General features: G+C 44.1%; 1 protein-coding gene across 2 annotated transcripts in view; it reads right to left on the bottom strand.

The window, feature by feature from the left end:
• The window catches only part of ap2a1 (adaptor related protein complex 2 subunit alpha 1), a 115,466-nt gene that overhangs the window by 24,479 nt on the left and 65,086 nt on the right, over nt 1-25,901 (bottom strand). The window contains exons 9-18 of one of the 2 annotated variants that reach the window (XM_037688797.1): nt 22,692-22,874; nt 22,477-22,574; nt 22,167-22,398; nt 21,815-22,003; nt 21,580-21,734; nt 10,641-10,703; nt 4,728-4,790; nt 3,281-3,363; nt 2,271-2,360; nt 1,368-1,491 (exon numbers count right to left, since the gene is read on the bottom strand). In XM_037688797.1, the coding sequence (XP_037544725.1) occupies nt 1,368-1,491; nt 2,271-2,360; nt 3,281-3,363; nt 4,728-4,790; nt 10,641-10,703; nt 21,580-21,734; nt 21,815-22,003; nt 22,167-22,398; nt 22,477-22,574; nt 22,692-22,874 (1,280 nt within the window). The remainder of the gene's footprint in view (nt 1-1,367; nt 1,492-2,270; nt 2,361-3,280; nt 3,364-4,727; nt 4,791-10,640; nt 10,704-21,579; nt 21,735-21,814; nt 22,004-22,166; nt 22,399-22,476; nt 22,575-22,691; nt 22,875-25,901) is intronic. The other variant, XM_037688796.1, reaches the window with a different exon arrangement.

Here is a 25,901-nt window from a genome sequence, read left to right as displayed (position 1 = left end):
CACCTCAGACTGAGGAAGTCTCTCGGATGAGAGACGAAACGTTTCTACATTTTTTGTTGTTTTGCTTTTTTTTTTTTTTTTTGGAATGTCCAGAGGACCAGATTTAACTTTTTTAGATTTTTTCTACCTGGATTATTGAGCATGCATCAGGATAGAACGGTTATTTAGATTTGCTCACATGAATTTTCAGCCCACACCTATTCTGAAATGTTTTACCAGTTTCTCTCCATACCACTGTATGAGTCACGTATGTCAGTCAGATTGTGGTCAGCTTCGTCAGAGCGAAATGTCACTTTTAAACAGTCATGGCAGAGTCCATGACCGCAGCGGTGTTTTGAAGAGGTTTCTAAATGTTGGCAGGAACTACAATCCTGAAGTAACTCGAGTTAGTCGAGGATAAAATAAAAGAATGGTTGGTGTGTATTCTGTACTTTATTTACAAGTCTGTATACATTTTATTTTGTGAAATACTGTTAAGGAAATGTGTATTATCAACACCATGCACCATAATTTTAGGGGCGGCTGTGGCTGAGTGGTTAGAGCAGTCGTCCTTCAATGTGAGAATTGGGGGGTTTGAATCCACCAGCAGTCACATGTTGAAGTGTCCCTGGGCAAGACACTGAACCCCTCATCGCCTCCGATGTGTATCCCATCAGTATATGAATGTGATCTAAAGCTCTGATTAGTCTCATTAGAATGATTTGTTCAACTAGCTTTGTATAGATCTAGTAGAGTGCTGTATGAATGGGTAAATGAGGACACAGATTGTAATGTAAAGCACTTTGAGTATCTTGAAATAAGATAGAAAGACACTATACAAGTACAGTCCATTTACCATTTTACCATAATTTTCACTGCTCTTTTACTATTATTGTGGATGATATTAAAATGTTCCATGGCCATTACTCTGTAACAATCAGTCTCCGTGTGACCGGTGAGTAAAGAGACAGCAAGAGATTTTATTATCCTCAAGGTGATTGATTAGATTCCAGTGATGTGGTTCCAGGAGGCTTGAGAGCTGCTGGCCTTCCAGATTTCCCCCCACTTATGTCTGCAGCTGGGTTCTGATAAAGATGGACAGGGCGGGGAGGGACTGGAAGTTTCTACAAAACTGATTTTTCAGTTCAGGGAAGTCGGAAGGGTCAGAGCCTCAGACAGGTGAAGGTATTGATAAGTTGCAAATGTATTGATCTTCTGTGGTTGCTGGCTGTTCAAAAGCTTTATAATGAATTTGATGAAATCTACACCTGGTTGTTTTGGGAATCACTTTTTTCCACGACAATTTAAATGTCAAAGCTGACAGCTCAACAGCTCACGTTCACAGAGTCCCGTTTCTCTTTGCACTTTGGGATGGCTGAAAATCTTACCTGAACTTTATGTTGAGCAGCGGGGCGTCACAGAAGTCAGTCAGGCACTCGATGTTCAGGACCTGCTGGATCTGGGCTCCACCCTCCACCAGTGGCTCCACTGGTTTGGACTGAACATTAAGCTGTGCTCAGGAGTTAAGGAGCAGAAACCACGACACTGACAGAAACTTACAATTACACAGTCTTGGTTAGAAAGACCAGCTCACTCTAAAGTGATAGTTGATAGCTGACTTTTAGCTATTTTCAGCTTCTTTACTTTAAGCAGTTTTTCTTTTTTTTTTTAGCCTTTACCTAGCAATCTGCTCCGGTTAACTTTATCAAATTGTGTTTCAGCTTCTTCAGCAAATTTCAGCAGCCATTCAGCGCTCGGTGTTCTATTTTCCATGTATTTGAAACAACCCCACTTTAAAATGTTCAATCGAACACAGAGCGCTGAATGGCTGCTGAAATTTGCAGAAGAAGCTGAAACACAATTTGATAAAGCTAATCAGAGCAGATTACTAGGTAAAGGCTAAAAAAAAAAAAGAAAAACAGCTTAAAGTAAAGAAGCTGAAAATAGCTAAAAGGCAGCTAAAGCTGCAAAAGGCTAGCTAATACTTGTATGAATGTTGAATCAGCCTTCACACAGAACTTGAGCTGTTATAGACAGCTCTCTGAACCCGTTTTGAAAATCACTTTGATTTTAGCAAGACTGATGAGCTAAAGGCTAGTCTGAATGCAGCTAAGACAGCTGATTGTTCAAAAAGTGTCCACAGAACCCAACACCCAAATGGCTCAATTATCCCTTTGAAAGTTGAGTTTTCTACATTTTTATATAAAACCAACAAGCAGACAAAGGACAAGTCATAACAGACAGTAATGTGGTTTGAAGCTTCTGGATTTTTAAGCAGCATGAAGGAATATGAGACTGGAGCTCTCCAGGACAGCTGACCGTGGTTGAGAAGCTGGCAAACTGCACAGACGTCTTGTTACCGTAGAACAAGTACATTCTCCCTGAGAAAGACAGTTGTTGTGTTTAGATATGGTTTATACTTTGTGACGGTCTCTGTTAACCCATGTCCTGTCCTTCAACTTTATGACCATTCATGTTCTTTAGGGAAACTATCGACCACCTTATGGAAACTGCTTAAAAATACTACTTACTATTGTTTTCTACATTATCTTTGTAGCTCTTTATATACAATCCATTGGAGATAATGTCAGCCTGAAATAATATCAAATTTAAATTATGTACTGTACGCAGAGGGTTCAGACTTCGTACTCCAGCGTACACCCCGAGCAGCTTCACAGACGAGGAGCGTTTACCTTCGGGACAAATTGAGGTCGCCGATTGGTCATTTGCCGACACACCTACTGGATTGATTGACAGGTCGGAAAAAAGAAAAAAAACGAGCGCTGGCAGCCTCAGCCGCAGCAATGTTCTGTGTTTATATGTTGTTAATAAAAAGATCTAAAAAAAAAACCCAAACAAACAGGGAGCACTGGCTCTACAGCCCACACATCAGACCAGCCCACCACGAAATCTCCAGATCCTCCCGCAGCCATGCTAGACCTGAGTTTAATTCGCTTGTGACAAATTCCTTCATTTCTCACCATTTCAGTCATGGCATCAACGGCGGAGGAAGAGATCACTTGCCTCTTGGCAAAAAACAAAAACAAAAGAAAAGGCCAGATCAGAGATGAAGAAGGGAAATTTAATACATTGGTATCGCATACAAAACAGTCCGTCGCTGGGCAGTTTATTGTGCGACACCGCGTACGCGTTCGTAAAAATTTGAGCATTGCACGGACAAGCCCTGGGGGGTACGCTCGTACCTCTGCATATGGACGTACGCGGGAGTATACTGGGGTCTTAAGTGCCCAAGAGCCAAAAAGTGCTGCTGAAGGATCAGTTTCATGCTGAGACAACTTACCAAGGTTCTGACGGTACTCTGACTTGATGCCGATCTGTAGCAGCTGATTCTCAAACAGAACACCATTGTTTTTGCACACAAACCTGTCAAAGAAAAGCTTTTAAATTTCCACTTTATGAAGAAGGCTCTTTAAAACCTGCTCCTAAAAAGTGCACTAGTTTTAATAATTACCAAATATGACTATCAGCTGACTGTAGATAACTAAACTAATGACAATTAAAATAAGCTCCATCTAGACTTCAAACATCTGGAAAAGTTATAAACAATATCCTACCTGCTACAGATACATCTTTGAACAGGACTTAGTCTGAATGCAGCTAGGAACATGTGGAATGCTGTGATCTTTAAACTCACATCTCAAGTGTCACAGCAGTTCATGGGTTTTAGAAACTATACAGCGCTGCTAGTTTCTTCATAGGCTGGAGCTATCTGTAACTACAAACAGCAGCAGCAGCTTGCTTTAGCACTGGGTTCACAATGGGTTCTATAATTTTTGTGTTTTATGTTGAAAAAAAAACAACTTGTGAAAAAGTAGCAGTGACGTTTGTGATGAAAAGTTTATTACAATGTTTAAATAAAACATTCCGACATCAAGATCCCTCGAGTTGTTTTAAGATGACACAATTAGCTTTACAAGCAGGTCCACTTGGACCACACTGACAAGCCAACCATGGCTCGTCTGAGTGGACCCACTTTAAAAAGCATCTTTAAATATCATCTTTAAAATGATCACAACTTTCTTTAAAGTGATGATATGTCAAATAGTTTCAGGTAGTTAGTACTTTATCAGCCGTGAATCAGAGCACAGAGACTGAAGAAGGAAAAGTCTTTGTCCAGTTAAATCTGAAACAAAAACCAAGATGAATAATGCCCTCATTATGCTAACCATTAGCCTAGCCTGGATGAACCCTTCTGCCCTTTATTCTGTATTCTGTGCTCTCTTGACAGATGTCACCAGCTGAGCACTTAAAGAAAATGGCCAAACTATCCCTTTAATACTACAATTACTTCAAATGTCTTTTTTAAAGCTAATCCATCACTGTCAATTTTTGAAACAGTTATTTTATCAGAAAGAAAGTGATCCCAGGGCGCACAAGAAATGCTATAGCTAGCTGCTGCTACTACGTTTTTTCCCCAGATAGCAGCAATGCATTTTGGTTTTAACTGTGGTCCAAGTAGCTTAGAGCTAATTTCCGTCAAAAATAAACTCCATTTCTCCAAATTGATGTTCCAAAAGTTTCCTATAACAGATAAGATATTGTTTATTCGTAACTTTTCATCAGAACCACTCTGAAAAATCCCTTTGGAGGACCAAATGCAGTTTATATATAAAAAAAAACCCACCATCTGCCATTAAGTTATAGAATTAAGTCTTGATGCACAGTAAACATTGAAAATATAATTTGACATTAAGAAACCGTGTAAAACATCCAGAGAAAGAGCTTACTTGTCGAGCAGCTCGTCTGCTTCAGACAGAGGAGGAGCAGGATCCTCAGAGGGAGGAGCAGAGCTGAGAGCCCACAGCACAGGGATGAAGAGGCAGCCCAGACCAAGAAGGAACAGGACAAACCAGAACCAACGATGGAGAAAACACAAATGAGCCGTTGTTTCAAGAACAGGCCGAGCAACAGAATGATGAGAATGTAGTGAGGAAGAAAAAAAAAGGGTAAGGGAAAAAAAAATGCAGAAGTGGTTAGTAAAAGCATTATACCAAAGTGATGTTACAAATTTCAGTGAGTCAAAGTGTGCAGCACATTCTACTGCTGTGCCTCTGCTAGAAGCCTAGAAAGAGAAAACTGCAGTGATAACTAGAACGTTCCTGGAGAAACGTTGACAGGGACTGCCACGTGGAGATCAGCTAACAGTTCTGTTTTTACAGTACTGTGTCGGGGTTCACTCTCAGCTACCACCAAAACAAATTTCAGCTCAATATGAAAAAAAAAAAAAAAAAAATCAATGACTTGTAGTCATTTTTTCTTGTAAGCTATGGTGGCCATCTTGGATTTTTGATTTGGATTCAGTGATCCGGACTGTTCTCAGCTAGGACCAACCTAAATTTCAGCTCAATATCTCCAAGAATATCCAAGTTATAGTCAATTTAGAGTTTTGAGGTAGCTGTAGCAGCCATCTCGAGTCAAAATGGCTCCAAAAGTTAATCACCGTTTGTTTTAAATGCCTCTTCATCCAAGTCATGTGACCTCATTGTGGCCGTTAAGAGGCTCAGTCAGGCATTTTTAATTAGAAAGATGGCGTCTGTTTACAAATTACGTCGCCATGGTAACTCGAAACACCAAACAAAGTAAGAGCACACGTCACGGTGCCGAGCCGGTCCTTTGGCTACAACATTTGTGGGGGTACACATTGCGAATTGGGCTTTCAGGCAGCCCCCCATGACATCTGTACACTTTGAGCCACTGCTTCTTAATTCAGCCTGGTCATTTAAACTCAGCAGCTTATGAAAACTAAAATTCAGCTCATTATGCATTAATGTGGCAAACAGAACCAAAAGAACAGAAAATGACATGAGATCCAAAATGCATGCAGACGGTGTTCACAAGCAGCATTTCAAAGCACAGCCTGCACAAAAGCTTGATGCCATGCATTGCAAACTTGAAGAGAAGCGAGTGTTCAAGTCCTTGGCACCATTTAAAACCAGCTGCTGGATGTGGTTTAAATTTGTTTGTGTTTGAAACTTAACCGAGTGTCTCACTGAGCTGTGACTGCTGGTGACAAATGGAAATGTCGTGTATTCAATTCAATTCAATTCAAAAATACTTTATTAATCCCAGAGGGAAATTATTTGTTGTAGTAACTCGTTATCCTCATTTCATTAAGAGATGTTATAGATACTGATGGCTGTAGGCAGGAAGGATCTCTTGTAAAGGTCCATCCCACAGTGGATCCTAAGAAAATGGCTGCAGATGCCGTCCGATCCATCCACCCAGACTCGGCTGGCCTCTCAGTTCTCCCTGCCTGTAGGACCGCCTGAATGCTGGGCAGAACTCCTCCCAGAGTGATGGCCACTCCTCCTAGCAGTCTGCCGAGCTCCTCGTCGCTGTGGACAGCCAACTGTAGGTGCCGAGGGACAATCCTGTCCTTCCACTGTCATGAGCCATGTTTCCTGCTAGTTCCAGGACCTCGGTGGTCAAGCACTCGAGCACAGCTGACAGGTAGATGAGAATGCGTACACAGAACATCCTTTTCAACTCACTTGAGATTTGGGGCTGTAGCTGAGATATTATTTGAGCTTTTGAGATGTTAATCAGCTGCTGGTTGTAGAAAACTGCCTTGTTGCCATGGTTACGCATCATAACAAATGTCAAAACTAAAAAAGTTTCAGTAAAAATCCTTCCAGCTGCACTGCATCTGATACCAGAGGAAACAATCATCCCAAAAAAATGTGACTTACATCCAAAAAAAGAGGAATTAAAGTTTCCAAAAGCAAAATCTCAGAATGAAAGTAACAGAGCTGCTCCAACATGCAGCCACCTTGAGCAGCGCAATTCTAGAACGAGGAAGTTATGAGGGAGTTTCTAAATGTTCTGAAAGGTTTGAGTTCTCTACGACACAATCTGTCTTGAGTAATCACAAAAAAGGTTAAATCATGTCATCTGGACAGATTCTTTTTGGGAGAATCATTCGTCTTTCATCCAAAAGACTTGGTCAGTCTGAGGCCAGCCACAAACACCTGTCATAATTAGCAGCTCCTTGATGCGTTTCAAACCAGCTCTGAGGAATTCACAGAAACTGGCTTTACACATGTAAAGAGAGACCATCCGTCCCTAACAATCACTCAATCAAATGTTTTAGGCCAGATGGCCAACTTGCTACTCACAGAAACAGTCTGAGGACACCAAGACCAAAATGGTTCAGAAAAAAGGATTGAAAGCTCACTCATCCACAGAGAGCTGGTTTGAAACACATCAAGGAGCTGCCATTTATAAGACAGATCTGGGTGGCAGGCCTCAGACTGATTAAGTCTTTCTGAAGAAAGATGAACAGTTTCTTCCAAAAGGAAACAGTCCAGATGACACGATTTAACCTTTTTGTGATTTATCTACCTGGATGGTTGAGCTGTCAAACCTCTGTCCAGAGTATTTATTGATTGGGGGTTCTGTACTAACAAAAAGCACAACGAGGATTTCTTTTTTATATTGATCTATTATAACACTGACTGGTTCAAATAAAACACTGCATGCTAGATTGTAGTGAACAGTGTGCACCCATAACCATGGATACATTAATCATATGTAAACAAATGGTCATTTGTAGGTTTATTTTTCTAAATACTGATAATAAAACTGACAGTCCAAAGGGAAATTCACTGTCTTGTGACCGCACAATTCAAAACCTCACTGGCTGGCAGAAACACATTTAATAAATTTGAGGTGAAATTTAGTATGGTCGTAGCTGAGAGCAAGTTGTTATACATTCCTAATGCAAATCAAATATCCAAGATGGCCACCTTAGCTAAAAGGGAAAAATAAAGATAACTTGGCCGTATTTAGAGCAACTGAAATTTGGTATACTGGTAGCTGAGGGCGAACCCAACACGTATCAAATCACATCAACTATTTAAATTGGCAGCAGCCTGGCAGTCTATTTGTTCTATTTATATTTGTTTTGTTATTGTTGTTATTGCCAAACTATATTTAACATTATCAGAACTGCTGACTGGAACTTTGGGGGACGCTTTGACTCAGTTTTCCTCCAGTTGGAGGATGTGGTGTTTGAGCCCCAGCCACTGAAGCAGGTCTGTGTCCTTGTACAAGACACTGAATCCTGAAGTAGGAATAATCACTTGTGATAATTACTTTAAATGTTTAACATAACACAGTTAGAGCCCATATTACAGTGCAGTCCAGAGCACAAGATGTTCTGCCTTAGTGTGTGTGCCCCCTTCGTTTGTCATTGTGGTAAATAAACATGAAATTGTTAACTTGTTTCTTATCTCCCATTGATGAAATGTAATCAAATAGGATTTTATATTGTATAAGTTAGCACAAGACCTCACCACCAGATGCCACTGCTTAGAAGTGAGTAAGAATATAAGCACAATATACAGGTCCTTCTCAAAAAATTAGCATATTGTGATAAAGGTCATTATTTTCCATAATGTAATGATAAAAATGAAACTTTCATATGTTTCAGATTCATTGCACACCAACTGAAATATTTCAGGTCTTTAATTGTTTTAATACTGATGATTATGGCATACAGCTCATGAAAACCCAAAATGCCTGTCCCAAAAAATTAGCATATCATGAAAAGGTTCTCTAAACAAGCCATTAACCTAACCATCTGAATCAACGACGTAACTCTAAACACCTGCAAAAGATTCCTGAGGCTTTTAAAAACTCCCAGCCTTGTTCATTACTCAAAACCGCAATCATGGGTAAGACTGCCGACCTGACTGCTGTCCAGAAGGCCATCATTGACACCCTCAAGCAAGAGGGTAAGACACAGAAAGAAATTGCTGAACGAATAGGCTATTCCCAGAGTGCTGTATTAAGGCACCTCAGTGGGAAGTCTGTGGGAAAGGGAAAAGTGTGGCAGAAAACACTGCACAACGAGAAGAGGTGACTGGACCCTGAGGAGGATTGTGGAGAAGGGCCGATTCCAGACCTTGGGGGACCTGCGGAAGCAGAGGACTGAGTCTGGAGTAGAAACATCCAGAGCCACCGTGCACAGGCGTGTGCAGGAAATGGGCTACAGGTGCCGCATTCCCCAGGTCAAGCCACTTTTGAACCAGAAACAGCAGCAGAAGCACCTGACCTGGGCTACAGAGAAGCAGCACTGGACTGTTGCTCAGTGGCCCAAAGTACTTTTTTCGGATGAAAGCAAATTTTGCTTGTCATTCGGAAATCAAGGTGCCAGAGTCTGGAGGAAGACTGGGGAGAAGGAAATGCCAAAATGCCAGAAGTCCAGTGTGAAGCACCCACAGTCAGTGATGGTCTGGGGTGCCATGTCAGCTGCTGGTGTTGGTCCACTGTGTTTTATCAAGGGCAGGGTCAATGCAGCTAGCTATCAGGAGATTTTGGAGCACTTCATGCTTCCATCTGCTGAAAAGCTTTATGGAGATGAAGATTTCATTTTTCAGCACGACCTGGCACCTGCTCACAGTGCCAAAACCACTGGTAAATGATTTACTGACCATGGTATTACTGTGCTCAATTGGCCTGCCAACTCTCCTGACCTGAACCCCATAGAGAACCTGTGGGATATTGTGAAGAGAAAGTTGAGAGACGCAAGACCCAACACTCTGGATGAGCTTAAGGCCGCTATCGAAGCATCCTGGGCCTCCATAACACCTCAGCAGTGCCACAGGCTGATTGCCTCCATGCCACGCCGCATTGAAGCAGTCTTTCATGCCAAAGGATTCCCGACCAAGTATTGAGTGCATAACTGAACATGATTATTTGAAGGTTGGTGTTTTTTGTATTAAAAACACTTGTCTTTCATTGGTGGGATGAAATATGCTTTTTTTTTTGGGACAGGCATTTTGGGTTTTCATGAGCTGTATGCCATAATCATTAGTATTAAAACAATTAAAAACCTGAATTATTTCAGTTGGTGTGCAATGAATCTGAAATATATGAAAGTTTTATTTTTATCATTACATTATGGAAAATAATGACCTTTATCACAATATGCTAATTTTTTGAGAAGGACCTGTATATAAAACCTGGACATGTTAAAAACAGACTATAGAAGTGTACCACATACGGCACATTATACACCCGTTGACAAACCTTTATTGAGAAATGTATAGCAAAGGCCCAGACAAGCAAAAACCTTTTATAACTTTTGACCTTGATTTGTGACCATGACCCTGACACTGGGGTGATGAAGTTTTGTTATCTTGAGCCTATCAGAAGTTATGGGCGCAACAAAGAGAAAGTTTACAAACGGGTACAGAAACTATACGATAAAACGTCCGCCTTTCAATGGGAGTATACAAACTCAGAGCCACAGCATGCTCTGGATGGAACTTGGCATGAAACAGCTCTTTATGAAGCAGCACAATGGGCAGCAGATTCAACAAAACATTTTCTGATTCCAGCTGCTGCTTGAACTTTGGCTGATGTTGCAAGCACAATCAAAATAATAAAGGGCAAGAAGTCCTACAAATGTGCAGAGCTGACCGAGTCGTCTTGTGATACGTGTTCAGATCAGCTGATCACCGTGTTCAGGTCTTAGGTTGAAAATTCATCAACATTTACGTTATGTAAAGACTAGCAGATAAACTGTAGTATGCAGTACGTTCACAACAGCATGGACAACTTTTAAACCTGCTGTGAAAGTATAATATTTGTAATTTCTAGCTAAACATTTCTGTAGTTTCCTACAGAGCTCTTACTCTGAGTCACCAGAACCCTCCACCAACAGGGGGTCCGAGGTCTCAGTGGGCTGTTCCAGATCTCTGTCAATGTAGTCATGGTGGAGGACAGGAGACAAACACATCCAACACACACACACACGAAAATAGAGAGGGTAGGAGAGAAAAAGACAAAAGACAGTCACATACAGTGCAAGATAAAGAACAGGTAAGTGCAGCAGACCTGCCAACCTTGAAGTCTGCATCAGAACAGTCGGGTTCAGCTAACTTTACGAAACAAACCTAATTCCAGTGACTCCAACAATGTGCGTAAGGATAATTTTTCTCCACAAAAAAAACTCAGATGCTAAAATCAAAAATAAATCCAAAATCTGCATTATTCTCTCCATGAAGATGTTCAAACCACCAGGGCTACGTTCACACTGCAGGTCTTAATTCAGATTCTTTGTTCATGATACTTCTGCGAGGTCGTTCCCATTACCATTGTGTGTTTGTTTAAATCAGGTCTCTCTTGTAAATGAGTCCTCAAGGCTCAATGAGACTAAGCTGTATAAATAAAGGTTGAACTGAAATGCAACTTTCATCATACTTCAGTGTGAACCGTTTAGTCCGGAGGCGCAGAAAATGTGATGTCACCTGCGGCACCTTGTGATTAATGAAGTAAATATGAATGCTACACATGTTAGCATGTGTGATTGTGACGTTGTTGTGCTATCGTTTGGTCCAGTTTTTACATTTATTTTGCCTCTTGACGACTCCTAGTTTAAAATCTTCTCCTGACATCACATCTTATGAAACTGCTGGGTGGACTGTCCTCTCTGGGTTGGGAGTGAGGTGCTGTCTTTTAGTGGAAAAGTTTATGGAGCGGGAGATCGGCAGATTAATCGGTGCAGCTTCTGCAGTATTATGGACTCTGTTCCGGTCTGTTGTGGTGAAGAAGGAGCTGAGCTGCAAAGATAAGCTCTGTATATCAGTCAGTATAAGTTCCTACCCTCACTTCTGGTCACAAACTCGGAACAGTGACCGGAATGGGTAGTCCAGCATCTGGTAAGGATGCCCCTTGAGCGTCTTCCTAGAGTTTCACTGGCATGTCCAGCTGTGAGGATCCCTGGAGAAGACCCAGAACATGCTGGACAGACTACACAGCCTAATTCACAAAACACCTCAGTCTGGGACTGAGACGTGTTCTGCTGCCTCAGTCCATTCAGAAGACACACCAAGGCTGTGATGGGGGTGTGGAAGACAGCCTACCTTTGGTCTGCCTCCGTGCCTCAGAGTGAGGAAGTAACAGGACCAGGCTGGCAGACATGAAGAAAAAATAAACACGAAGACACGTGGAGCTGTGGTTCAGTTATGTGATGAACTGACGGTATTAGCTGCGACTGCTAGCTTGTTGGAGTGAACAACAGATTTATTACAGAAGGGAATACTGACGATGATGCTCAGCAACTAGTTTTTTTTTTTTTTTTAAAGAAATTGTTAATTCAATTTAGTAAATAACACGAGGGAGATGTCCGACACACATTGAATGCACCACTCTTTGCTTCAGGCCAGCAGAGTTCTGCTCCAGAAATTTTGTTTCTACTCACAGCTCACATCTGAGCAGGCAGCTTCATCTGTGATTCAGGAAAGGAAGATAGACTGGTCTGTGCAGCCATTTCACTGAACCTTGTTCTGAACATGCCTGATGTTACCTTACAATTTTGTTCCATCACATGTACCACATGTGGTGTGTATGACAAATAAAGAACCTTGAATCCTTGAATGTCTCCCTGCTGGTAAGGGAACACATTGGAGAACGCCTAGAAGAGCTGGAAGAGGTGGCTGTGGACAGAGAAGTCTGAACGCGCCTGATCAAGCAACTGTGCCCGAGACCTGACTCCAGAACAAGAGGAAGATGATGGATGGATACAGTTTTAATATTGGTCAATTGATTACAAAAAACAACCCTATTCATGTTAGACAGCTGCTTCAGATTGACATGGTAGAAACTTGTTTATTTATTTATTTATTTTTTTGGGGGGTGGGGTGGGGGGTGGGCGGTTGGCAGAGAGCACATTTACTTTACAGAGTTAGGAAAGTGATTGATGCAAAGTCCCCTTAAACTCAGGACTATAAATGTCAGGTTGACAGGTCTAATCTGACAAAGAAAAAACGAAGTCACATCAAAACATTTCATAGTCTACAAATATGAACACAAAACACACCACAAACAATGACATGAAACAAATCTGGAGTTTTCTGGCACCATGTGCTGCCTTGTCCAATATGAGAGCTGCCTTCTCATCACTTTATAAAAGTCAGTGAGCACATTTGGCAGGTTTTAGGAGCAAAAGGGAAATTGTAAGTCAGTGTCACTGCCGTTTAAACAACTACCTGGGTCTTTCGTCAGATTTTGTTGTTGGAAAGATACAAAAGAAACTACACAGAGTATTTTAAGATATTCACAGATATAGGACTGTTCGATTTAACATATATTAACATATAAAACCTTTGATCACAAATTTTAAGTAGAAACAAAGCTAACTGGGGGAGTGGTGGCGCAGAGGTTAGAGAAGATGTACCTGTGATCAGAAAGTCACAGGTTCAACTCCCCAGACTGACCACATCAAAATGTGGGTGGAAAAGGTGAAGCACCCACACCTGCCTCCACCTCATTTGCCCCACTATGGGCCCTTGAGCAAGGCTCTCAACCCCCACCATCTGCTCTCAAACAGGTCTCTTGTAAATGAGTTCTTGTGACTCAGTGTTAGACTACCTGTATAAATAAAGGGTAAATAAATAAATAAAAATAAATACAAAGGAGCCCTGAGATGCGAGCATGAGATGCGAGGGGGATCTCTGACTGATTGGAACAATAAACCTTATATTAGACATTTGCTTCAGTTATCAAACAGGAACATAAAAATACTCTAGGCTATTTAGTTTTTCCAGATTTTTAAAGTGAATGTCTCACAGATGTCACAATGTTGTTTACGCTACTATGCATTCTGAGTAAATTATGTAGACAGGATGCGACGAAGCGAGCTCCATCCAGCTGGAATGTAATTTTGCACGTCTGACGTTCAGCCTTTTGATTTGAAATAGAGAGCGCCGACACAGAATGGAAAAATGACTCAGCCTGTAGCTCAAAATGAGGAGGAACAAGTCTGACATCAAGGCTGGTTGGTGTTCGTGCAAATTATGAGAGAGCTCCGCTTTCTATTACAAGCTGCTTGTGACAAGCATAAAGTTAAAATCTTATTCTCATAATAAAAATGTGCTACACATGCTATATTAATAAAGAACAAAAAATAATTTGGGGACATTTTTCCCCCTCGCTTGTCCTAATTTGGGTTGTAGAGGTGCCCGTGAAAAGCAAATGTTTATTTCAGTCAGACTACATGAACATTTGCAGATGGAGGACAAATGGCCTCAGCTTGAGCCTTTTAGATTTTGCGTTACCTCCAAAGCTTTTATACTAAACTACCCTATTTTTCGCCCTATAGTAGCAGTTCTATTTCGTGTAGGCTTCGCACTTTAAGGCTGTCGCTGATGGGTTTATCCCGATATGTGAAGCATTGCACTAAAAAATTTAGTCCACGCCTACCTGCTGGGTGGGCCCCACCCGGTCCGTATAAATTACGTTAAGAGCGGGAAATGGGCTCCCATTTTTTCTTCAGCGAGCTAATAGCACTGTCAGAAGTACGAAGAAGGAAAATTGTGTAGATGACCAACCTCTTTGTTAAGAATGCTTGGCCCGTCACGTCAACATCCGGTCGTCCCGGTGAGCTCTCCTCCCCGAGGACAAGCTGACGAGCAGTCTTGTTTCAAGGTAAGCGCCGAGGAGTATTTCTCAGTGACAGGTCGCTACACACTGGAAAATGCCATCTTGTAATTTTCCTCTTATCGCCAACCCTCGGAGCGAATCGGATGGTTCCTCCGGGACAGGCCACGTCAGCTGCAGCCCCCCGCTGCTCATTCCCTCCTGGAGAGCGTAGTGTCGGTGGAGGGGGGCAGAGCGAATGCTCACCTCATCCCACCTCGTTTCGCATCGGCGATCACACTGCTCCCGGCCGACGGCACCCTCTGGGGTTGCCCGGTATAATCCAGGAGCCGCTGGCATGAAGGGACCCTTTTTTACGTCCCGCGCCTTTCCCGCTAGTTCGGATGATCCGGCGGGAAGGTTTTTTTTTCTAGGCTCCATTCCGGCTCACCGTCCTGATCCATCTGGCCTCGGTTTCCCAACAGGACGTCCTACGGGCGAGGCCACAGCCGGCTTTCCTGGTAGATTGGGGGGCCGGTCTCCAAAGTCCGCGCCCATCTCCAGAGCAGGGGTTCACCGAGCGGACATTCCCTCAGTGCCCCCTGGAGCCGAGCCTGACGGAGGCTTCATCGGAGCAAGATGTTCAGGTGGACCAGCGTCCCGTGCCTCCGGTTAGCGTAATCCAGACGGTGACACCGCTCTCCAACTGAGCTCACCAGCATGCGTTCCAGACGGTCGCAGCGAACAACACGTTACACTGTTGGCGTACACGTTCAGAGGCGGGAAGAGACTGTGGGCCCTCTAACCTTCGGCTCGCTCCACTCTCGTCGCGGCTGTTTGCCAACGGCGCTGTCGGCCCCTGCAGTATGCTCCGTCTGCAGGGCAGCTGACGTCATCACCAACCGGTGGGCCTATTTTGCGGTCTGCCGGCCCGCATCGCAGCCGGAGAACGAGGTCCCAGAGGTTCTCCTGGCTCGTCACTCCACCTTCCTCTCAGGGGAGCTGCAGAAGCTTTTTGTTGGAGGGCCTTCATCAGCGAGAGATCATTTCAAGATGCTCCACGGCTGCACAACGCATCCCCAGGTCTGCTACGCCAGCCCCTCCCGTCAGACGTCCCCGGCATCTGGAGGTTCAACTTTTCCTGGACTCCGCCAACAGGGGGCCTTCTAGGACAACAAACCACGGAGCTCAGGGGAAGATAACCAGGTGTCGGTGTGCTGGATGTGTTTAGATGACACGATGTGGAAATAAACATCTTATGATAAGTGTTTTTTAGCCAGGCTGTCAGCACGGATGATCTGACAGCGACCCCATCAAACACACTCATCACGAATGAGCCTTTTAAGGTCGTTTCATTCACTGCCGGAGGTGCCAACACACGCTCCCGCGGCACGAGCAGCCTTCACCTATAAGGCGATGTGCTATGAAAGCGCGCACGCAGCTCTCAGCGCCCGCCGTTCACGTCAACGTAAGACCGCGGTACGAGCCCAGTAACGTATCTCGCTCTCGGCAGGAGCGACACGCGTTATCACCGCAGTGGTGTCAAACGCGCGCTCCCGTGGCATCAACAGTTTCACAAGCCTCACAGCGGCTCCGCTCCTTCATCCTCGAAGAAGGTTTTCTGAATTAATACTGCAGCTCGTGGAATCACTCAAAAGCTCATGTGATTCACAGCCAAGTATGAATGTGTTCTGCAGAACGAGCCCAGTGGTAACCTCGCCCCACCGATGCCGCGCGCTGCTTCCTGACTGCACCAGAGTCAAACGCGCGCTCCCGCGGCAATCCTCGCTTAAGACGTCGCATGAATGAGGGCACGCACACGACTCTTCAGGGCACGTCGGCTCATACGTGCACCGGCTCCGAGCATTTACACGGAGCAGCGGCACATAACGTGAGCACAGCACAGATGAGCTGCGTCCCGCAGCATTAGCAAACGCACAATGATCTGCATGCTCGGTGGCGCGCGTTTTTTCTTTCTCCTTCAGGGCACACCAGCTCACGTCAGCACGCATGTGAGTTCACAACATAAACGTGTACCCGCTTTACAACTTTATAAATGAGTGGCAATCAGCGCGCGCTCCAGACGGATAGGCGAACCGTTTTCATCAGGGGATTCACGCTGCAGTACAGCTCAAACCCTGGTGCGAAGAAACTCTAGTGACTTTTTCTGTCATTTCTAGAACAAATCTCGTCCCCTCTCGCAGAAGCTCAGGAAGTTCTGATTAAAATGTAATTTCCAGAGACTCAGAAGGAGAGGAAAACACAAGGTTCCTCTCTCGTCACTCCCTGGTCCCAATGAACCGGAAAGATGATTTATTCTAGATTTGTCAATTTTGAACTGTGAGAAACAACATTCCATTAATGAGCCCGAGCCACTCTGCAGCCGCTGCACAGAGCAAGGAGGAGAATTCTGCTTTATCTGGACATCTGCTGCTGCTGAACAGTTTGTACAGACAGGTGGCAGCAGTGCAACTCACGTGAACCAGTTGAGTGATATCAGCTGTTTTTCCGTCAGCAGACCTACGTCACACGTCACACTTCACACGTCACAGAGGCACACACATTTAACGAGCTGTGGGGGCGCTGTGGTTCTCCACACAGCAGCTCATTTAAATGTTGTTGGAGTGTCGCACAGAGTTTTTGAACGTGATTCAACACTTTGCCTCTGTGCTGCGGAATCATCAGGGTTTTTGATTCACACAGACAGCAAGTGACTGTTGCATACATAACTGGCAGGAGATGTATGCGCTCAACCCATGTGCCACATTGTGAGACAGATGCTGTGTGGGGCACACCCAATCTGCTCTCCATTGGAGTAGGGTACATCTCCTGTGTTCTGAACAGGGGACGGATGTGATGTCCAAAGACGGTCCTTTGTGGCACGGGGACTTTCCATCCAGAGCTATGGCTCAGACACGGCAGAAATCCTGCGAGCGGCTGTGGACCTGTTGCAACATGAGAGAACGCTCGATGTCAACTATAATTATCATGGAGCCACGGGACGATCCACAGCTAGGGGTGGACGTGTTTGCTCGCAGCCTGTGGTCGTAATGCTTCTTCACCTCCCTCACTCCCTCCCTCTGATATCACGGTTTTCTGAACCGAGCTCAGGAGGAGGGACTGACAGCTCCTCTGTCCCAAGTGCGTGAACGCATCATGGTTCCCAGTCCTACGACACTTGTTATCGGGGCGCTCGTTGAACCTGCCGTGGAGGGAGGTCGCTCTCCTCCAGGCGGGAGGAGCGATCATGAGTTAATCAGAATAGGCCAGCACCTGTGGTCTGGCCGTTGTACGGATCCTTTTGAGAGGAGGGATCTCTCTCAAGATGTAGTGCATACGATTCAGGATTCATGTGCTGCAACTACCACAGTGCTGTTCACATCAAGTGGTCAGTTTTTCAGCACTGCTGTACAGAGAAAGGTGTAGAGGCCATTTCATGTTCACTAGGTGGTGTGCCGTCCTTTGTGCAGCAGCTGATGGACAGAGATCTGGCGTTCAGCTCGAGTAAAACGTTCACTGCAGCCATCTCTTCCCGTCACAAAATTTTTGAGACAGAACAGTTTTAATCATCTGCTGATGAAACATTTTGTAAAAAGTGTACAGAGAAGGCGTAGAGGCCACTTCATGTCCACTGGACGACATGTTGTCCTTTTCTGTAGCAGTCGATGGACAGAAATCTGGCGTTCAGCACGATTATCGTATGCTGCAGCCATGTTTTCTTCTTGTCTCAAAGTTGTCGGAGACAGAACAACCTTTAATCATCCTCTGACGGAGCATTTGGACTCAGATTGAAATAACAGCTGTGGGCCTATTTGCGTCACGAGAAAACGCTCAGTGTCAATTATGGTTTTCTCTGAGCCCGCGAGACGAACCACCGCTGGGGGTGGATGCGTTTGCCCACAGCCCATGGCCCAAAATGCTTCTGTACGCGTTTTCCTCCACCTCCTCTGATTTTACGATTCCTGAACTGAGTTCAAGAGGAGGGATTGACAGCTCTCCTGGTGGCCACCGAACGCGTGAGCGCACCATGGTTCCCAGTCCTGCAACGCCTGCTGTCGGGGCGCCCGTGGAAACTGCAGTGGAGGGAGGACGCTCTCCTCCAGGCAGGAAGAGCAACCAGGAGTTACCCAGAAATAGGCCAGCACCTGTGGTCTGGCCGCTGAACGGATCTGCTTAGAGAGGATGAGTATCCCACAGGATGTAGTGCGCACAATTCAGGTTTCACGTGCTGCATCTACCACAGCACTGTACACATCAAAGAGGACAGCTTTTCAGCGCTGGTGTACAGAGAAGGGTGTAGACGCCACCTCATGTCCACTAGGTGGCATGCTGTCCTTTCTACAACAGCTGATGGACAGAAATTTGGTGTCCAGCACGATTAAAACATACGCTGCAGCCATCTCTTCCTGCCACGAAGGGTTCTGAGACAGAACAGTTTTTAATCATACGCTGATGAAGCGTTTTCTAAAAGGTGTACAGAGACGCAGGCCTGTTTCACGCCCACTTGTTCCACAGTGGGATTTAACGCTGGTCCTGCAGGCTCTGATCAAAGTTCCATTTAAGCCTCTGGATCAGGTTCCACTTAAATTCTTGTCTCTTAAAACAGCCCTGCTGCTGGCTCTAACATCCGCTAATAGAGTTAGTGATTTACCTGCCCTCTCTGTCGCGTCGTCATGTCTCAGAATTCAGGCTGACGGCAGCTCAGCTGATTTAAGACCAAACCCAGTTTTTATGCCTTAAAACATCACAAGCTCTTTTAAATGAAGAGCGATATTGTTGGAGGGGTTTTCTCTCTCCCCCCACAGATCAGAAGAAGTAGCGTCTTCCCATCTTCTCTGTCCGGTACGGGCGTTGACGTGTTACATAGCTGCAATGCGTCAAACTCAACATTTGTTTGTGTATTATAGAGATGCATCTGCAGGTCGCCCGTTATCCACCCAGCGCTTGTCACACTGGCTGTGTGAGGCCATTTCTGAAGCCTACAGAGCATCAGATTTAGAGCCTCCTGTCAACCTCAGAGCATACTCGACAAGGGGTATCGCATCTTCAACTGCCTTGCATAATGGTATGACAATGCAGGACATTTGCACTGCGACCACGTGGTAAACACCCTGCTCATTTATTCGCTTTTATCTACGTGATGTGACGGCTCGTCCCATGAAACATTCTGTCCTTAGTGTTTACAGAATGAATATTGTTGTTTCATGGAACTCCGTTTTACTCACATCTGTCTGCATACATTACAGTGTGAAATGTTATCGGTCACAAGTTGTGATTGTTATTTTGGTTCTATTGTCACTAATCAGTTCACGACTATCGTTACCAATCAGTTCATTTGATTAATAATCAGCTCTCCTGTTATTATTAATTTGTTTATACTGTTCAGCTGTAAACCGGTTGGTTCATGGCTTTTTTCAGCTTTTTTCCCTCCCGTTGGAAATTTTCCGGGGCGTTCTTACATTCAGAACGCATAGTAACACAACATGCGTCTGTGCATGGCACACATAATTACGCAATGCGTAATTACGCACGAGGAGCTGAGTGACAAGACGTTTTTTTGGGCAAGCTTCTGCTTCATACGGTGTTCGAATGGACCCAGTGAGGCGAGGACAACATCCGCTTCGCCCTTAATCCATCAGCGACAGCCTTAAAGGGCGAAGCCTATACGAAATAGAACGTTGGTTACATACTGTAACCCCAGATTCTATGAGTATAGGCGTAGCCCTTTAAGCGTCGGGCCTCACTGGCTCCTAAATGGCTGAAGAAAAAGCTATTTGGGAGCCGATTACCTGCTCTTAACGTAATTTATACAGACCGGGTGGGGCCCACACAGCAGGTGGGCGTGGACTAAATTTTTCAGTGCAATGCTTCGCATATCGGGATAAACCCATCAGCGACAGCCTTAAAGGGCTACGCCTATACTCATAGAATCTGGGGTTACAGTACGTAACAAACGTTTTTTTGTACAATTTACATGCCCTGCAACTTATACGCAGAAGTGACGTATTTATAGATTTTTCTCATATTTATAAACCAATTTTTGTCTGGGATATGACCGTTTTCATTCATTCTTACTGAAAATATTAAGCACTACCATTTTCGGCCGCTAGATGGCACTCGAGTAGTATGGCATGTAGTTGTGTCATGTAGTAGGTAAAAGTGGCTATTAATGGCACAATTGGCTTGCCATACCCCGCCACCTTCGTTCTGCTCGCTTGGAGCAACCGTCAAATCAGCTTCATTTCGCTGCACCGCCCCGGTGAAATTCAGCTGATTTGACCATTTAAGTACATTTATTAAGTAAAAGTTAGACTGAGACAGATCTTTACTACAATGTTGAGCAAACAAATAATTGTTTTCAAGTGTTAATCTTGTTAAATTCTTGTTAAAAGTCCTCCTGTGTACACTCCCGCGGCCGCCATTTGGCAGCCAATCTATTTTTGGCACAACACCGGCCCGCATTTCCAGGTTGTCAGTGGTGACGCGTAACAAATGTGAAGCGTCAGCATTGATGCATAATAGATGAGACGTATACGGCAAAGCGAAATATTTATGGATTTTTCCTCTTTATTAGACATATATGGACTGATGCCACTTACAGGGCGGTGCGACATTTACGGCAGAAAACACGGTTAATCGCAAGTTGATCATGTTTTATTGTTTCGACCCATATATTGCACATGACAGCATAAGGAAAAACACAAACTATAACTTTTTCATACATAAATCTTTAACCATGACTCCTTGTATTTTAGGCTCGACTCCAATCTATGCACGTCCTCACCCCAATATGCATTGAGCTGGTAAAACAATGGTGATGTCTAACTGAAAAATGTGATGAACATATACAATTATGTAATTAGGGGTTTTTCACATGTCAAAGAACTTTTCGTAGATAACATTAAGGATAATGTGTTAGTAGTGGATGATCCCTTTAAAGAAGTCATTTTCTACAACTGAAAATAGTCTGTTTTTAAGATAAACTGTGGTAAAACAGTGAAACATTTTGCTGCATTTATGAATGAGTGTGAGAGTTGTGTGCATTATGCTCCTGCTGTCCATCAGCATTTTTGTGGTCCAGTTTTAGAGGTGGCTGTCTCCTAGAAGCCATTTCATCTATAGTGTTGAATTCATTATTAGATTAATAGTAGTTGCTGCAGCTCATATTGGACTCGCAGCAAATTCTCCATCAGCTGACCAACATATGATATTTACCTGAGGAAGCCATCATCGTTCACAGCAGCAGAAGATGCCGCCGGCCCTGCCTCCGAGAAAACATCCACCAGTAGACTGCCAGTACTGGTTGGAGCAGTATTAACTGGAGCAGAAGAACGAATGCCAAGGAGGTCTGCTGATGGTGATGGGGTGGACTGAGAAACACAGTGCATTTTAGCAGAGAAAGACAACAAAAAAAAACAGGGGTATTAAACTCTACAGAAAGTCTGTTTACTGCGTTAGAGGCAGCCATGACTGCTGCATCTGGCCCACGTTCGCCTCCTCCGTTCAACTCGCCACCCTCCCTTTTGCCGTCTTCTAGTTCGGTCACAGAAACGGCCCCAGGCCCTTTCTTCTTCTTCAGCTTCGCCAGAATAGAGGACTCCCTCTCTGGGAATGGAGGCATCTCCTCCAGAACTGTGGCCTGAGTGAACAGAGAAAAGAGCACTGAGTCTGGCTGTGCTGGCATGTTTTATAGACTGTTTAATGGTCTGGGTAATCGATAACATGATGCTAAATCACTGATGCTGTCTGGATTGTGACCCAAGCTGGAGTCAATTAAAGAAAACTGGATCACCAGAACTAACCAGAACATCTGTACTAGCAATGGAAGAGAGCTTCAGATACTCGACAGCTCGCTGCTGCAGCTCCACATCGGAGTTGCGGATCTGGCTGTCACAGCGCAGTACTTCCTGGATTGTAGCCTTGGTCTCTGGAAACAGGTTGATGAATTTGATGTAGGCCGACAGCAAAAGGGCGCGAGTCGGCACAGAGCACAGGTGGAATTTCGAGTGGAGAAGGTTGAACTGGACCAGGGGGCTGAATGACAGAGCAACAAGGTCAACACCTGATCTTGGAAATATTAAATAGGTGATCTGAAACAAAAACAGTACACACCTGGACCGTGGGTCTCCAGCAATCAAGTTCCCAAACTCTCCCAGAATGTACCCTCCAACCTTTACCATGTTTTCATGGCAGGCCGGTGCTTGCAAGGCCTGAGGATCAAATTATTCTCCTTAATACTTAAATTGAATGTTTTGCTCATAGACAAATTTGTGTCACTTTTTGCCAGAAGTCAGTATCTAACATGTTAAAATTTCACATAATGATACCTCAAAAACAGTCTTAGCGGCGTAGCCTTGCACATCATCTCTGTTGATGACGATCTGAATGACGCGGTACCACACCTCTTCACTGACGTAGTCCCCAGCAATGCGGATGAGGTTCAGAATGGTGTCTACATACCAGGAGTAGTCTACAGCATACTTTTCTGCAAGTATGGCCACTTTCAGCACCTGGAAGAAAAAAAAAGGCAATACAATAAATTACAGCTCAAAGTGTGAACACAGAGACTGAAGTTGATGTTAATTTCTAATATAATTTGAGTTTGCAGCAGCAAAAAGAAGGGCAACAAATTTGATTAGTAAACAAAAATTACCGGTAGAATACATTTTATGATTCTTACATTTCCTTGCTCCTTTTCAAATAAAACTAAATCTGCAAAACAGGAACTATTGGTTTCCTTTTTATTGACCGTTCTGATTTTCTTCTGGGGCAGCACAGTGGTGCAGTTGGTAGAGCTGCTGCCTCTCAGAAAGCAGGTTGGCCCAGTTCAAATCCTAGTTTGCATGTTCTCTCTGTGCTGTGTGGGTTTTCTCCAGGTACTCCAGTTTCCTCCCACAGACCAAAAACATGCATGTTAGGCTGACTGGTAACTAAATTGTCTCTAAGTGTGAGTGAGACAGTGAATGATTGTCTCGATTGTCTCCATGTGCCGCTGTGATGGACTGGATACGTGTCCAGGTGTCCCCCACCTCTCACACAGTAACTGCTGGATATGAGCACCAGTGACCCCTGTGGCCTGAAAAGGATGAAGCAGATGGAATGGATGGATTTTGTTCTGTGATTTGGCTACAAAATATAAAGTTTATCATTTAGGGGAAGTGATCTTCTGCCTTTTTTTTTTTTACCTGTACTAGGGTAGTTGGTAGCAATTGACTACTTCATTTAAAAGTGTTTATGGTGTTACTTTTTAATACTTTTTTCCGTAACTTTCTCCATTTTATAATGATGGGTGGCAAAATTGCTAAAGATCACAGCTGCAAAATATTTGAATAACTAAAATTGACCAAATCAAAAATTTGAGCTTTTGAAGGGTACCATAGCATTCTGCACACAGAAAACAAACATCTTTATTTCCACACGTCTGACAGGTACAGAACTAAGATGGAAAGGCAGAACATCAATAAGAAGAGAAATGAAAACTGCAAACAATTATAATGGGCCTTAAAGCATCGGGTGACCTGGACATCCGGCCGAGACAGCCACAAGCACCTCTTAGCATCCATTTTAGCAATTGAGGGATCGGTATCCTCCTCCAGGCACTAGAACACGTAGTAGGAATGTGGAAAGAATACTTCTCGGACCTTCTCAATTCCGCCAGCATGTCTTACATAGAGGAAGCTAAGTTGAGGGACGTCGGGACTGGCCTGTCCATAAACGTGGCCGAGGTAGTTAAAAAGCTCTGCGGTGGCAGGGCTCCGAGGGTGGATGAGATCCACCTCGATTTCCTTAAGGAAATCATCAATTTTTCTGGATGATGAGGTGGCCATCTTGGATGACATGCCTTTGCAACATCACGTGAACATTGGAGACAGTACCAGACAGACAGACTTGAGTGGTGGGTCCCCTCTTCAAAAAGGGGGATTGGAGGGTGTGCTCCAATTATAGGGGCATCACTCTCCTTAGCCTCCCTGGTAAGGGCTATTCAGGGGTACTGGAGAAGCGAGTCTGATCGTTGGTTGAACCTCAGATCCAGGAGAAACAATGTGGGTTCCATCCTGGCTGTGGAATATTGGACCAACTCTTTACTCTCACTAGGGTCATCGAGGGGTCATGGGAGTTTGCCCATCCAGTCTACATGTTTTGTAGACTTTGAGAAGGCATATGGTTCCTCGGGGTACACTGTGGGGGGTGCTCTGTGAGTATGGGATTGAGGGCCCATTGTTACAGGTTGTTTGGTCCTTATACAAGCGGTGCTAGAGTTTGGTTCACATTGCCGGTAGTAAGTCAGACCCCTTCAGGGAGGGAGTTGGACTCCACCAGGGCTGTCCATTGTCACAGATTCTGTTCACAACTTTTGGACAGAATTTCTCGGTGCAACCAGGGGGCAGAGGGTTTCTTGTTCGGTGTCCTCAGGATTCCATCTGCTCTTTGCAGATGATGTGGTCCTGCTGGCGTAATCGTGCCATGATCTCCAGCTCTCACTGGAGTAGTTTGAAGCCCAGTGTTAAGTGGCTGAGATGAGAATCAGCACCTCCAAATCTGAGACCATGGTCCTCAGACAGAAAAGGGTGGATTGAGCTCTTCAGGTTGAGGGTGAAGTTCTGCCTCAAGTGGAGGAGTTCAAGTAGGGCTGCAACAACGAATCGCTAAAATCGATGATTAAAAGCGTTTGCAACGAATTTCATTATCGATTCGTTGTGTCGCGCGATTATGCGTCTTTCACGGCGCTGTGGAGCCGTTTCGTTTTGTTTACGGGCAGTTCATTGTTAATGCTGACTGACTGAATAAAGTTTGAAAAAAAAGAAACTCTGCAGCACGAGTTAAACAGAGCGAGGGGGTGTTTTCAAAGGAAAATAAGTAAATTTTACAAATAACCAATGCAGAGAAAACTGTTCGACCCAAGTCCTCCAAAGTGTGGGAGCTCTTCACAAAGATAAAAAATGAGAAGCATGCCGCTTTGAAAATAGCCGACACGACACTGTGGAACCATGCTGATAAACGTAAACATGTCGGAGTCACGAGGAGGAGGAAGGAGCTAAAGAGCAGATACAACTCGTCTCACTCCCAACTCGTGTTGCAGGTTTGTCAGTCTCTACAATTTAACACATTGTTAAGAGTCCAAGAGAGAAAATGTAATGTCAGTCTGTCTGGTAGATGAAGCTGTAGATGAAGTTTGTTTGTTTGCTGATTAATGACGGTGATAATAGAGAACGTGTGTGTTACTTTTTATTTAATTTAATTGGTTGGTACAAGCAGTGTTTAAATGTGATTTATAAATAAATCTAACACAAAGATAATAATTTAATGATTAAGCTTCCACTTTTAATTTGCTGGCAAAGTCTGAAGACACTGCAGGTATGGCAGGATGAATTGTATTTAAACAGGAATTAAAGTAATTTATTGCATCTACTCAAATGTGTGTAATTAAGTATTATATATATATATATCCCTTCACCACTCTCTGCAAAGCTTTTCTTTTTGAGGCTGCACAGCTGCAGAAAGAAAAGCTTTGCAGAGAGTGGTGAAGGCTGCACAGA

This window comes from Nematolebias whitei, chromosome 15 (assembly GCF_014905685.2).
Source record: "Nematolebias whitei isolate Nwh7 chromosome 15, NemWhi1, whole genome shotgun sequence".
In the NCBI taxonomy this organism is placed as follows: Eukaryota; Metazoa; Chordata; class Actinopteri; order Cyprinodontiformes; family Rivulidae; genus Nematolebias; species Nematolebias whitei.
The sequence above is the reverse complement of the archived record's forward strand: the minus strand, read 5'-3'. Positions and strand labels throughout refer to the sequence as shown.